Genomic DNA, 14,446 nt, shown 5'->3' with positions numbered 1-14,446 from the left:
CTACTGTCGTCATCGTCTTTCGTGTTAAGCGATCCAAAGCTTCCGTATCAAATGATACAATGCAGAATAACAAATATTTAAGTATTTATATGTCAAGTATTGCATTTCGAAAATATTGGTTGAAAGTTAATGGTCGTGTAAAAAACATTTCATTTTAGAAAATAGTGTGTTATTATGGGATACTTGGAACTTAAATTATATTTAAAATGTTTTTTCCTTTCTTCTTTTTTATGTTTGGAAAATAGGTAATCTTAAGATTTTAAGAGTTTTAAATAGGTTTTGATTTTATATTTTATAGGAAAAATACAATTTTGATCCAATTTTATAAGGGCAGTAGTAATTTTGGTCCAAGATTATTCCAAAATAGCATTTAAGGCCTGTAATTTTCAAAAGGTCGCAATTTAGGCCAATTTGGTAGTTTTGGGATGGTCCTAGACTGAAAGTGTCACCACTCGTAACAAATTGGACCAAAATTACATTTTTTCCCATTTTATATTAATGCAAGATAAAATAGTGGTAAGTTATTTTTGTTTTGTTTTGAGAAAATACCATTAAGTTAAATGCACTAAATGCTATGTTTTGTGAAGATGGTGATAAACATTTCAAATGTTTTTTTACTGTCTTTTAGATAGGGAAGAAATGAAAACAAACTTAACCTAAGACGGGAAATTCTGACCTCATTAGGTTTGATCGAATTTAAAATAATTATATGATAAATATAATATATTTGAGGTGTGATTGGTATATAGTTCAGAAAAATTAATCAATCACATGATAAATACATCACATTTGCTTTGTGATTGATTTTTATTCGGCTAAATCTGATTTGCGTAAAAATTTCCACCTATAACTCTGCACAGGGCAACAATTTCCTTACCCAAAACAAGAAACTTAAAGGACAAAAAGAGCAAATAAACCAGGTGGAAAATATATTTCCATTCTAATGTTCGATTTATATCTTAGAGTACATTTGGATTTGATGGAAGGATTTAGAGAAAGAATTTAAAATGACGGGAATTGAGAAGAATATAAAATTCATCCAGAACAAAACATAGTTCCGAATTAAAATGAAAGGACTAAAAATCCTTTAAATTTAGACTTGTTCAAACAAATTTAAAAAATTTGTTATTAAGGATTTGAAATCTATAATTTTTAAGTCCGTCAATTCAAATGCAATCTAAGGAAAATTCTTGCTCGAATCAAACCAATTACAGAGTAAGTATATCCCATTTACTATTTGATTGATTATTTTTTCTAAATTATACACTAATTACACAACAAGTGTATTGCAATTATTATATAATTAATTCAAATTCGTCTAAATCGAACCCGAGCTAGAATTTTCCTGGAACGTTAATGCTTCTAATGCACGTAGTCGTCGAACAATTAATACAGCATGCAAGTTGATGTAGAGGACTTGATCGCAATTGGGAGCAGAATCCGAAAAGGTCAATCAAGTTGATGGCTTTGGCTCCAATTTTATCTTTATTAGTAGAAGTTGAGTCATAGGAGAAGGAGACCGGTAACATTATATTTTATATCAAAATATAAAGTGACCAAATCCCTATTCTGACAGTTGAATTATCAAATTTTCCCAACATTTCCTCTTAAAAAATAGCTCAAGTGATTGAAAAATTACTGAGTCTCTATTCTAGAGAGACAATTTAGGGTAGCTGAAACAGGTTCCAAATTATCCGACGGATTTCTTCGTTACGCCCTCACATATATAAACGAGCTAGTCATCATGACACGTAGGACTTCTATGATAACATGAGTAAAATTGGACGATAAATATGATAGTACAGCAGTTAAAATATGACACGGACCAATTGAAATAAATAAGTAATTGTACTTTGTCAAGCTTTAGCCACTTTTTTTTAGTAATAACGGTAAATAAATTATAGTAACTCAACTCGATACTAAATAATACTTTAATTCAACTAATACATTAATATGAATAAAAATGATAAATAAATTACAATAACTCACTTAATATCCACACGTCTAGTGGGATTTGCGCGAATTCATGATATCGATCTTGTCATAAATATTTTAACTACTAAACTAAAACATCATGCATCAAGCCTTAGCCATTTCGTAATTTCTAATTTGATTCTCCCAATAGAAGAATTCAGGTTCTTCATAAAATTCAATTTCAATATTCATTAAATAAAGAAAATTCGGTGGATATAAAAACCCTTCTTCCGGCCGACCATAAGCAAATTATAAACGGTCAACCGGACTACAATGCATGGGACGTTTCGTGTTTTAACGTTGGAACAGTCATAATATTATAATAATGTAATATTAATGCCCACCTGGATCTGGACATCTTCCAAGAGGATAGATGGCTGTCCTAAGATGATCGAGAAAAAAGGAAGACATCTTCAGAAAACTAATCAATGCAGTAGAGTGTAGACAGCTGACTTTCCAATTAATAATGTATTGTTCTATTCAAACTGCTAAAATTACATATGTATATTATTAGACGAAGTCGGGAAGTTCATATATATATATATATAAGAATACTCTTTATGTGTAATCCAGTGTAGAAAGATTAATATGTATTTATGATAAGTGATGAACATGCATTTTTGGTTGTGTAACTTGATTTCTTTTGACTTATGATTGATTTGTTTGGTGGGGTGAAAATTATGCCCCCTATCATTTTACTATTCTAAAACTATGTGTAGAATTAGCAGAAAATTTTAGAATTATCTGAATAATTAATTATATAGATTATACTACATACTGAAATCACTAGACGAAATTTAATATTTAATCATGTTTGATTGTTATGATTAAAAATAAATAATTGTAGTAAATAGTTATTGACCAACCATGACCAAAGGTTATTGGCCGTGATTTTTGTGAGTTTGGCTAAAACATCATTTGCTATAGCTATCGGGCATGGTAAAAATATTTTCATAATGAATAATCTAAATTTTTGTATAAATTTTTCTTTAACTATGATTAATAATAATTATTTACCATCATAACTCATAAAATTATAGTTAATACTAAATTTTCTTTTAGTGAATATCTAAAAACTAAATAGACATTGATGACGTGAATGTGACATGACAGTTAATTGAACAACAAATATACAAAATCATCAAATGATTTTTCCTACTCAAACCAGTCAAAAACCAACCTAAACCAACCCCAGGATCATGATTACGGATAACCAAATTGCAAGCCGAAGAATTAGGGTAAGAAAACTGACAACAAGATGTCATGAGGACTTATTGAACTTTCAATTTCCTACAATTTTAAATTAGTACGAACAAAATCGATTTGTCGACAACAACAATATTCTGTCATCTTCTAACTGAACCGAAGGTCTATTCACAGGTATGAAATTAACAAGCATGTATACAATTAATCGATTAGTCTCTATTGTAATATCCATCACTTGAATGTCTTATGAAGATGGATATGAAGAAATGAGATTCTTGGGAATGCAAGGGGAGTCCCTCCAGGCCCTGGCATGTACTTTGAGCATTTCCCTGGCTCTTTCCTTTGTCTTGGATCCACATTCAACTTGAACCACCAACCACAATTTCGCAACAATCCCAATCTGCAACATCTCCTGCAAGACTCTAGGAGTTGCCGAAAACCTGGAAACTGAATGTAAGATCCTGACAGCCCTTTCGCTTGCTGCCTGAGAAACCCTTAGAATCTTCTTTGAAACAATGGCCAATCCAGCGCCGTGCTTCAGCAGCTCGGCTCTCCCCTCAGCGCACTGGCACAGCAAATCCAACACTGTCAGCATCATTTCGCAGGCCCTTTTGTCGTAAGAATCGAGCAGGAGATCTATTAGTACAGGCACTGATTCTACTGCTTTGATTCTATTCCTCCCCCATGGACAGGCAATGATTAGTACTTTGAGCGTTGCCTTTGAGGCCTTTTGTGAGATTTGATCGTTCAAAATTTGAGCTAATTCTGCAAAGAATTGGGGTCGTAAATTGATCAGCAAACAGGGATCAGCTACCTCCAGCATTGATTTCAGTAGCATGACGGAATAAGCTCGTGAGTCGTAGCTCCCGGATTGCATGACAAGAGTTAAGGACTCGATGAATTCGCTGTTGTTGAGGGCTTTCAGGCCAGATTCTGATAACTGGAGACTGTAAAGAACGCTCAAGGCCTCATCACAGGCTTTTCTCGAATCAGATAGATCAAATTCTGAATCTTCACCACGAGAGGCTTCCAGGGCTTTCTTGACAACCAACGAAGCCAAGAACTCAACTGCGCCAGCTGCTTCCATACACCTCTTGTTGGTTTGATTCTGAGAAGCCATGGATTTAAGTGTTTCTAAGCATTTGATTTGCTTCTGGGGGGAGTTTGCATCTTTGAGAAGCTTCATAAGCTGGGGTTTGCTGACGGGAGCTTTCGGGGTCGGCAGCCTCTCGACGCCGTGCGAGGCGTGGAGGGTGCACCAGGACTGGATGAGCCGTCGGAGAGTGATGTTGGGAGTCAATTCCGGGTCGACAAGAAGCTGTTTCGTTACGGGGCAAGTGTTGTTTCTCTGAGAAAAGATCCATTCTTCGATGCTGTCCCTGTCGTAGGTTATGCCTGTTGATACCGTCACCGGATCTTTCATGATGTCGAGAGAAATGGGGCAGAGGAAATAGGGGGGAACCTCGATTTCAGCCATTAATGGAGAAGAAGATCAAGATTCGGATGCTTATATATGCCTTTAGGCAAGAAATTAAAACAAGTGATGAACAATAAGAGAATGAGAGGTAATTGTTAGGTTTAATCTGATGAGAAATTGAAGAAAGTTTTGAAGGTGCTGAATTTGTTTATGAAAGGAGTTGAAAGGATTTAGATCTATATATATGTGTGTGTGAGGGTGGGCAGAAAGAGAGAGATTCAAAATTGAGAAGGTCAAAACACGGAAAACTGTGTGTGAAATGTGTGTGTGTGAGAGAGAGAGAAAGAGAGATTTGCAATTAGTATATTTTTTTCGTTTAATGTATGGGGGATTGGAATTGGACTGAGACTTTTCTAAGAAACCTCAAACCTGGTCTAATGTAATGTGTGTGGTCTGAGTGTAAGCCAAATTATAGTTTTGACTTTCAATTTCGCTCTTTAAAGAACACCTCGTGCTTAATTTACTTCAAGATGGTCAACGCCATTCATACGCGAGAGGACACTTTTTTTTTTTTTTTTCCTTTTATCTAAATTAAATCTTGATTGAACCAAATTAATTTATAAAACTTGTATAATATATTTTTCATGTAATCCATCACTTTTTTTAAGCTATACACTATTCACACGACAATTATATTATATTTGTTATATAATTAATTTAAGAACCATATCTAAATTAGAGTTTTTTTTTTAAGAGAACTCTCTTGCTTCAATATAAATATGATAATTAATTAATTTATTCTTTTAAATTATTTGAAAGGCGGGAGGGCGTAGGATGCCACTCAGATATGTGTTCTTTATATATTTAAAAAAATAGCAACATTAGTTTCAATTAATAAAAAAGAGCAAGTAAGCTACATTTACGAAAACAGAGGAGGTTCTTAGCCTATTTTTTAAAAGCAAAGGGGTTTGTAGCTAAAAGTTTTCAAAATACATGAGGTTTATGTATTTGGCCAAGAAAATATGTTTTATTAGTTAGAAATTAGAGGGAAAAAGAGAGCTTTCTTCCTTGTAAAATATGTTCAACATGCCTTCCTAATCATGTATAAGGTCACATAGGATTAACCCCTTCCCCCTCTCCTCCCCCCCCCCCCCCCCCTAAAAAAAATTATAAATAAATAAAAAAAAAAGTGTCCTGGGTACTAGGCTGTCTAAAAGGCATAATTATAGAACTAATATTAATATTAGATTGAATTAAAGGACGAAAACATAATCTTCCTCTTATTATATGGTATGTTCATTTCTTTATTTTTTAAATTATTTCAACAATGTTTCTTTTTCCTTTTCTAAACCTTCAATTTCCTCTTTCTCAATTTTCTGCTTTTGTTTTTCTTTGGCCACTCTTCTCTCAATAACTTCCCACAACGGCTCTAGTACTCAGAAATGAAATGTTTTAAATGTTCTTGGGAATTCGTCAAAATAGATATTCCAAATTCCAGAAAATTATAGTTTCATCGAATATGATTTTTAATCATTTATATATGTTTCTAATTTTATATCAGTTAATTAAGTGTATATGTAATATACACATTATGTATTTTATATATTTCTGCAGACACATAATATATATATATATATAATGGAATAATATATAAAAATTTGAAAGAAAGGAAATTTAAGTGCTTGAATTATGTACATGATACACACGTATTTGGGTGCCGACAACTAGTGTTGGTAAAAGGATAGAACAGACATATAAATGGCATAATACATATACATAAATATATATGTATATGGCTGTATAGCTGGACCTTCACTGTCTGGGCCGTGCGGGACCAACCCGGCCGAATTGACCCAGCACCACCGCCGTCGGCTCCCATCTCAGGCCACTTCCATGCTTAGTGTATATGAACGTGAATTTATACCAAGACCTTGTATCTTTTAAATAAAGTATTACTCTTAGGCCAAAGTCAACCCGTATTGAGCTAGAAATTAATAATAATAATGATAATGATAATTCTTACGCTAAAGTCATACCGTATTGGTTTACAAATACAACTCATTGAATGTACATAATGTACACATGTATATATATTTTTTATAACAGGAAAATCCTAATTTAGTTATGTAAATATGACACAGTGACAATGCAGATTCATTTTAATAATTTTGTCCTGTAATTTTAAAAATTTCGTACGTTGAAAATAAGAATGGTCGAAATTTACTAAAATAGCCAAAAAAAAATACACTTATTAAACTGGTGACTTGCACTTTTCTGGTCATACCAAATTCTCATTATTTTTATTCTCAATGTGCGAAATTTTTAAAATTACAGATTGCAATTATTAAAATAAATTCATACAAGACAAAAAGCAATTGATAGGTGTATTTAACATTAATAACTGGTGATTTCTACCCAAAATTTTGTAAACTTAATGTTGTCCATATATTGATTGTGTTCTTGGACGTGCTTAGTACGTAGGCAGCTTAATTAATCACAAAGGAGAAATGGGTACGATTAAGGTTGCAAACTTGGAATTGGCATTCAGCGCTAAAGTAAACGCAAGCTGCGGGTCGGTGGCCGTACATTAATTTTCATTTATTGAAATTCTTGTTTTCTCTTTATCACTCCTTTTCTTTCCACTTGTGTCCGTTCTTTGAGTTGAACTAATAATTTGTGGGCACGTAGTTTTTTGTATTTTTTAAAACAAGAGATTCCAGGTCATTTTGGACATGGATTGCAGTTATGGCAGGATATACATGTGCAAAGTCGACCAGCTAGGTTGTTTTTTTTTTTTTTAAATTATAATATCAATTATAAAATTTCTGTGTTTGCGAAGGTGCGGTTCAATTATTATCAGGAAGTTATAGGTTTGAGTCCCATCAAAATAGATTTAGTTCACTTTAATAGTACTTGTTGTTCTACTATAATAATGATTATTATTATCATTATTTACGTATATTGATCGTTGAAATTTATAATATAATTCTGATTTTTTTTGTAAAGAAAATATAATTTTTGCATGGATATCATTTTAACTCGTTCTTATTATATAATCAAATCATTCTTGACACCGTTTTTAGGAATAGATTCCTCATTTGGGGCTTTATGGTTCGAATATAAATGTATACTACTGTCATTCCACATCGAACGAAAATCAAACACTTGAACAACTTATACAATTTCATAATTTCTCTCTTTCTGATGAGACAAGCTTTTAAGTACATATTTTTGGGAGACTCCAATCAAGATATGCAGTATTTATACTAATATATATATAAAAGAAAATACACTCACAAACAATGTTATTGCTACCGTCCTACTAATTTTCTATGAAGTCAAAAATGTCCTTCATGATAAAATTACTAATTTATTAAACTTTTCAAAATTTGCATTAATTGATAAATTATTTTTTTCTTTTTTTATTAATGTAATATACTTATTTATATAATTCTCTTATTTATAATATGTTTTAAAATATGAAAGATTACTTATTATATACATGTAAGAACGACGTGCCACAATGACTAGTTTTACTTAAAGACATCCGATCAAAATGAAAAGGTGCAATCAAGATATACGTGGGCAAAATCCTTTTCCTTTTTTATCCCATTAAATAAGGTCATTTTTATTTTTGGTACCACTATTGTTGCGAGTGTCGTTTTTAGTACCATACAACAAAAAAATATGCCTTTTTGGTCTTAAGTTAACGGCGGAGGCCTTGTGCCTAAACTTTAGACAACTTTAGCCACAAACTTGGCCTTTGCCGTTAATTTGTGATAAAAAAAGGTTTGTTTTTGTATTTTATGATACCAAAAGCGATACCTTATAATTATGATACTAAAAATGAAAATACTTTTTTTTAATGGGATAAAAATAAGGATTTTACCCAGATATACGGTATCTTTGTAGCTTTTTGCTGAGTTTCGACACTAAAACTAGTGATGGTTGCATAAGTGCTGACGATAGTTGTGATTTAATGGCTTGGGTTATTATTAAGTTCCCACCAAATAATTACCAGTTTCTTTTTGGAAAACCGCCGGTTTTTTCACATACCTGGTTTTGCTAGAGAGACTAAAGGGATTTCAGACAAAGTAAACCCTACTTCTGGTCTATAAAATTGTGCAAGAAAAGAATTGGTAGGAATACAGGGAGTTCAATGCACCTGGCCCTATAATGGGCAAAAAACCCTTTTAAATTAAAACAAAAAGGGTAACCCATCTTCAGGAAATTTTAAGAAAGAGGTCAAATTTACCTCCTATTGATGCAGTTGTATCCCCACTTACTAATATATAAGTACTATAATTAAATTTGAAAGTGAAATTCTGAGTTTATTGCAGTTAAAACGTAAAATGATCGAATGGTATATATATAAGGGCAATTTGGTCCTTGCAAAACACATAATAGACTAATATTGAAGAGGGATACAATAAATATCCATCTTTTTTGCGCTTTTTTTTTCTTTTATACTCTATGCACCCAACACATATTTAAGGTTTGAACACGAGATCTTTTATAAAAAAGTTTTGTATCTTTTCATTTATAAGCTCAAAAGGGTTCTTTGTCTATTAAAATTTTCAGGGAGATAAAAATGTTTCTTTTTTTTTTTATCAGAGGGAGATAAAAATGTTATTAACCCAATATATATAACTTATTTAAGCTTCTGTGGTATATTTATAGCAACCATAGGAGCAGTAGTCTTTTTTGGTTTAAATAACTATACCCCCCACGACAATCAATATTTGTATGTATATAATTCGATACATACTAGATAAATTTTTAAAATAAAAAATAATATATGAATAAAAGCAGAGAAAGTGATGACACCAGTAAAGTGTATGATGAACATGATATTATATTGAAGGTTAAAATAAGACATGAACTACTTAAAAATAAATAAGTAATTATATTGGTAGAAATGTTATAATTAGTATTTTAAAAATCTTATGTTGTGGTGTCAGAAACTGCCAATACGTGTAAAATGTGACTTTTCTTTTTATATTGGTATAATTTAATACTAAGAGTAATCATAAGCAGTAACCCAGTAACATCAATAATTCTAACATGAGCTATACTTGGCGTTATTGATAGCTTTTATCAAGTGCAACAATGAATAATTTGATCACTTTATTGAAAAAGCACTTGAAATATATTAAATAACGTAAATATATAATTAGAATATTGTAGCAAATGAAATATTTGCTTTGAAGTTGAGAAGTAACAGTAGTAGTAATAATAATAATAGTATTTTGGGCAGGAAGTGCGCCGCCACGACTGTGTTGAAGTTGTATTGGTAAGGACATAAAGTAATTAAAAGCTTAACTGTGGAAATGGGTGCTGCTGATTTAGAACACGTGAAAGCTTATTTTAAGCTAAAAGCAGTGTTAGAGATAAGCACTAAGTGAGGAGGGATAAATATAGTGCAACAATCACCTCTCAAATTACATAGCAGTTACGTGGGATATTGATAATTGAATGATGGAACAATGGATTTCACGTTGCACCACTTCCTTTTTTGGTCTTTCTCCCATTGTGTTGTGTGTGTGCTACACTTCTTCATTTATTCAAGTCTGCAATTAATATATATAGCCTTTTTTTTATTCTTTCTTAAAATAGCATTACATAAAATGCTGCAATTATGCCATACCCTCTTATATATGTAGCGCTAAAAATACCATCTACGAGAAAAATAAAATGAATTAATTGAAACACGTATTGAAAAACGACTTGAAAAATTACAAGTTCCACTTGGAAAATATATACCATCATAATAACTATTTTAAAAAAATATGGATCGGAGACAACTCCCGAGGACAACCCTTGTGATCGACACATGCATATTCTTATTTCTTACTAATCCATAATGTCTATGTGAAGACCCATCATCAATTAACACATTGTTCTAAAACACTGTTTGGCCCATTTGAATTGCTCCACTTTTTTGGCTGGGCTTCACATATCATTTATGGGCTGAAAAGAGAATCCATATTCTATCTCTCTAACGCCTATTTGTTCATAGAAAATATCAAACTTGTTTGGAAAATACATTCTGAATGAATTTTCAGAGGTGAAAATTTATTTTGAAAGATATTGAATGTTCGGGGGTAATATTAAATAGAGTTTTAGAATAAATCACACACACATATATATATATATATCTTAAAATATACATTTCCAAAAAGTAAGAATGAGTGGTTTTTGTGGGATGTAATTAAAGGGTTTTCGCAATAGTTTTTTGAGTTTGTAGTGGGAATAAGTTGAAAAAAAAAAGTATAAGTTAATCAGTAGCAAAAATTACGAGTATTTGACAACAAAATCAAAAAATGATTGGGCGGAAATTTTAATATGAATAATTGAATAAAAAACTATCTAAAGATCACAGGTTTGTTAAGTAGGGTCTTAATACGACCTTGATAAGAAAGTTGTACACATATTGATCTATACATGTTACCAAATGGAATTTCTCATAAGAAGATCTTTTTTTTATTTATTTATTTATTGAGAGAAATACAATTATTACTACTACATCAACCATTAGATTAGATAAAAGGCTAATAATTAAATATACAACATTTGTAAAATTTGATATCTATATGAACAAGAAATTAATAGGAATAACGTATCAACACAAATGCTACAGAATCACATTTATCTATTTCTGTATATATACAACAAAAAGATTACAAAGAAAAAGGACCAACATCTCCAAGCAAACAGCACATCAAATACCAATTCTTTTTACATATATATCCAGAACCACAATTAATTCAATATATATAACACGTAGTTCAAATCTTCTATTTCCAGTTGATGTTTTTTCTTATATTTCACTTTATTACATGTCAGTACCCATATAAACAATAAAATTTAGAAAAAAGAAATCAATTCATAATTTGAAAAAAAAAATCAATATAAATACTATGAATCACAAAAACTACTTATTCAAGTCAGGTTTGGTCGATCAAATTAATCACACAACAAATAAATATATTTGTCTTATAATTGCTCACTTTTTTTAAATTATACTTCAATCACACGATAAATATAATAGACATGTCGTATAGTTATTAAAAAATCTGACAAAATCCAATATGATTTTAGAGTTTCTCATGAATCACCTAGTACACCTTGTTAAGGTAGCAACTTCGATACAAGGAGAATCTTTCCACACATCAGAGTGTGCTCTAAGAATTTCTCTAGCTTTCTCCTTCAGATGCGAGGCACAATTCGCTTGCATCACCGTACACAGCTTTGCCACAGTTCCAACTCTCAACATTTCCTGAAGCACCCCACTTGTCCCTGAGTACTTCGATACCAACCCAATGATCAGCACCGCTCTATCATCCGCAGTAGGAGAAACCTTCAGGATCCGCCTCGTCACCACCGCAACCCCGGCGGCGTGGCTGAGAAGCTGAGCCCTTCCATCTGCGCTTGAACATAAGTGGTATAATATTCCCAACACCAGTTCTGTGGTTTTCTTCTCCGGGCCTCTAAGCTCCACCTCGATCAGATCAAAAACGGTCCCTGATTCCACCATCGCCGCCCGATTCCTCCCCGACGGACAGCCTTCCAGCAGAACGTGCAGCAGGGAGTTTGTTTCTAGTTTAGAGCTGTTGCCTGCAGCTTCGCGTAGATAATGCGAAATCCTCCTGAAAAATTCAGGTTTCAGTCTCTCCAGCATGCCTGGATTCGCCTTGTGGACTACGACTTTCAGTGCAAATGCTGCGTGGGATCTCACTACTTTGTTATCACACCCGAAGACCCACATCAAAGAATCGACGATTTCGCCGGTTTCAGTTACGGGCCCCGTGGATTGACTCAACGGGGCAAGAACGGTGTAGAGGAGACGGAGAGCTTCTTCCAGGCCATTCGTTTCGCCTGTTTTATAACGTGATATGATAAACGATACCAGCGCATTAGCTAGGCCAGCCTCGACTAAATAAACCCTACTTCTCTCGCTCTCCAGCGCAAGAGCTTCCAATTCTCTCAGCGTCTCGATCCGCAGGTTGGGCAGATAGAGATCCCTTATCAATTTGGCGATAGGAATCTTTATGCGAGGGGGGTCGGAGCTGGGGATCAGCTCGACCCCTTGAGCTGCATTGAGACTGCACCAGGCCTGGATTAATCGACGCAAGGTGTGGTTCGGTGTCAAGTCTGCCTGTCTCGACAGGCCCTGCTTGGTGACGGGGCAAATCGTGTTGTGGCTCTTGAATAGCCAGTTTTCGATGCTCTCCCTGTCGTATGTGATCCCGGACACGGCTGTCACTGGATCTTTCATGATTTGAAGAGAAATTGGACAGATGAAGTACTCAGGAACTTCGATATTCTCCATGGATGATTAAGCAGCCAATTATTACAGGATGTAAAAAACGTAGTGATCCAATAAAAATACGCATATAATACAACCTGGAATTAATACAAGAATGTGTGGATAGGCTGGTAAGAGAATGCGGCTGTTGATATATAATGTGTCTGAGAAAATTTATAAGGAAAGAAGGAAATTTGATCCTGAATTAAGTCATGTATTCTCACGGGGTAGACGTTAATTCGGTGGTCAAAATTCGAGAATAATGTGTAAATTCCAGGGACCATGTTTGAATAAGACTCCTGACTGCCCATGGAATAAGTTGCCCTTAATGCTTGGAAAACAAATAGTAATACATGGGCCAGGAGGGTTAACGTGTTGGGAAGTTTTGGCTTGGATTAGGTTTGGTCACGTATAAATTAATTTTAAACTTATATAATATATAATTTAAAAAGAATAATTAACTATTTCAGTAGTAAACAAAAAAAAAATAAAGAGAAAGAAGATTAACGACCCAAAAAGAATCAGATCACGAAAATTATATATTTGGTGACAAGAATTTTTTATTCTTGTCACAACAATAAATTTTTATGATTTTAATAGTTATTATTATTTTGTAAAAATTGTTATTAGAAAAGATTAGTACGTAGTGAAAACAAAATACATACATAAATACGTAGTTATCATTGAATACAATTAGTGATAGAGTTGTTACTATACATGTGTCGTTAATTATCTACAATGACAACTTTATACACAATTTTTGTCACTAATAATTATATAATGACAAAATAAAGTTTATTGTCACTTATTTTCTTGTAGTGTATGACATAATTAGTTCGATCTTGCTAGACATATCCTAAAGGGTGTTATTAAATTTTGATTTCTCAAACGTTGTGCAAGAGATGTGATTATGAACAGGTGTAAAAGTATTTTGTAAAATTGTATTGATTAGGTTAATGCACGTGAATAATGATGTGCATTCTTTGAAACGAGAGAAGCATCCAAAATGTTTGTCGGGGCGGGCGACTGATGTCACGAGAGCAAATAGACTGACTATACTTGGATTTGAATTTTAGAACATATATATATATATATATATATAAGTTTTGAATAATAAATAAATATGCGACTTGTTTGTTTGTTAATTATTACTTTTTATCTTTTCTACTTCTTTGTTAATATATACTTCTTTTTACTCTCTTAAAAGATGAGCTTTAAATATTTTCAAAATACGCAAAAAAAATATCTTAATTTAATGATTAAAATTAAGGTTGAGGTCCCATGACGTATAGGTATTTGTCTCATGTTATGTTAGTTAATATAATTTATTTATTGTTGTTATTCATATTGATATATTAGTTGAATTGAAATAAAGATAAGTTATTATAATTTATTTATTATTACTTAGTAAAAAATAAATAAATCAAAGTGCATGCCTTTAGGAAAATTAATTATATCAGGTGTAGTTAATTATGCTAATTCAAAATTTCTTTCAACATCGCAAATGAGTCATTTGCCTTGGTGGCAGTACAAAAAATTCA

The 14,446-nt window shown here is 32.5% G+C and overlaps 2 protein-coding genes across 2 annotated transcripts; both read right to left on the bottom strand.

The window, feature by feature from the left end:
• Positions 1 to 3,213: 3,213 nt before the first annotated feature.
• Positions 3,214 to 4,822, bottom strand: LOC105161716 (E3 ubiquitin-protein ligase PUB23). Its single transcript, XM_011079505.3, has one exon. The coding sequence runs from the start codon at positions 4,655 to 4,657 to the stop codon at positions 3,425 to 3,427; it is 1,233 nt and encodes a 410-aa protein (XP_011077807.1). The 5' UTR covers positions 4,658 to 4,822; the 3' UTR covers positions 3,214 to 3,424.
• Positions 4,823 to 11,579: 6,757 nt separating this feature from the next.
• Positions 11,580 to 13,066, bottom strand: LOC105161803 (E3 ubiquitin-protein ligase PUB24). Its single transcript, XM_011079617.3, has one exon. The coding sequence runs from the start codon at positions 12,927 to 12,929 to the stop codon at positions 11,712 to 11,714; it is 1,218 nt and encodes a 405-aa protein (XP_011077919.1). The 5' UTR covers positions 12,930 to 13,066; the 3' UTR covers positions 11,580 to 11,711.
• Positions 13,067 to 14,446: the final 1,380 nt, after the last annotated feature.

This window comes from Sesamum indicum, linkage group LG5 (genome assembly GCF_026168435.1).
Source record: "Sesamum indicum cultivar Baizhima isolate 11 linkage group LG5, ASM2616843v1, whole genome shotgun sequence".
In the NCBI taxonomy this organism is placed as follows: domain Eukaryota; kingdom Viridiplantae; phylum Streptophyta; class Magnoliopsida; order Lamiales; family Pedaliaceae; genus Sesamum; species Sesamum indicum.
The sequence above is the reverse complement of the archived record's forward strand: the minus strand, read 5'-3'. Positions and strand labels throughout refer to the sequence as shown.

What these genes read in the sequence shown, in the direction of transcription:
- LOC105161716 (XM_011079505.3), bottom strand. Translation starts at nt 4,657, where the DNA reads ATGGCTGAAATCGAGGTTCCCCCCTATTTCCTCTGCCCCATTTCTCTC.
- LOC105161803 (XM_011079617.3), bottom strand. Translation starts at nt 12,929, where the DNA reads ATGGAGAATATCGAAGTTCCTGAGTACTTCATCTGTCCAATTTCTCTT.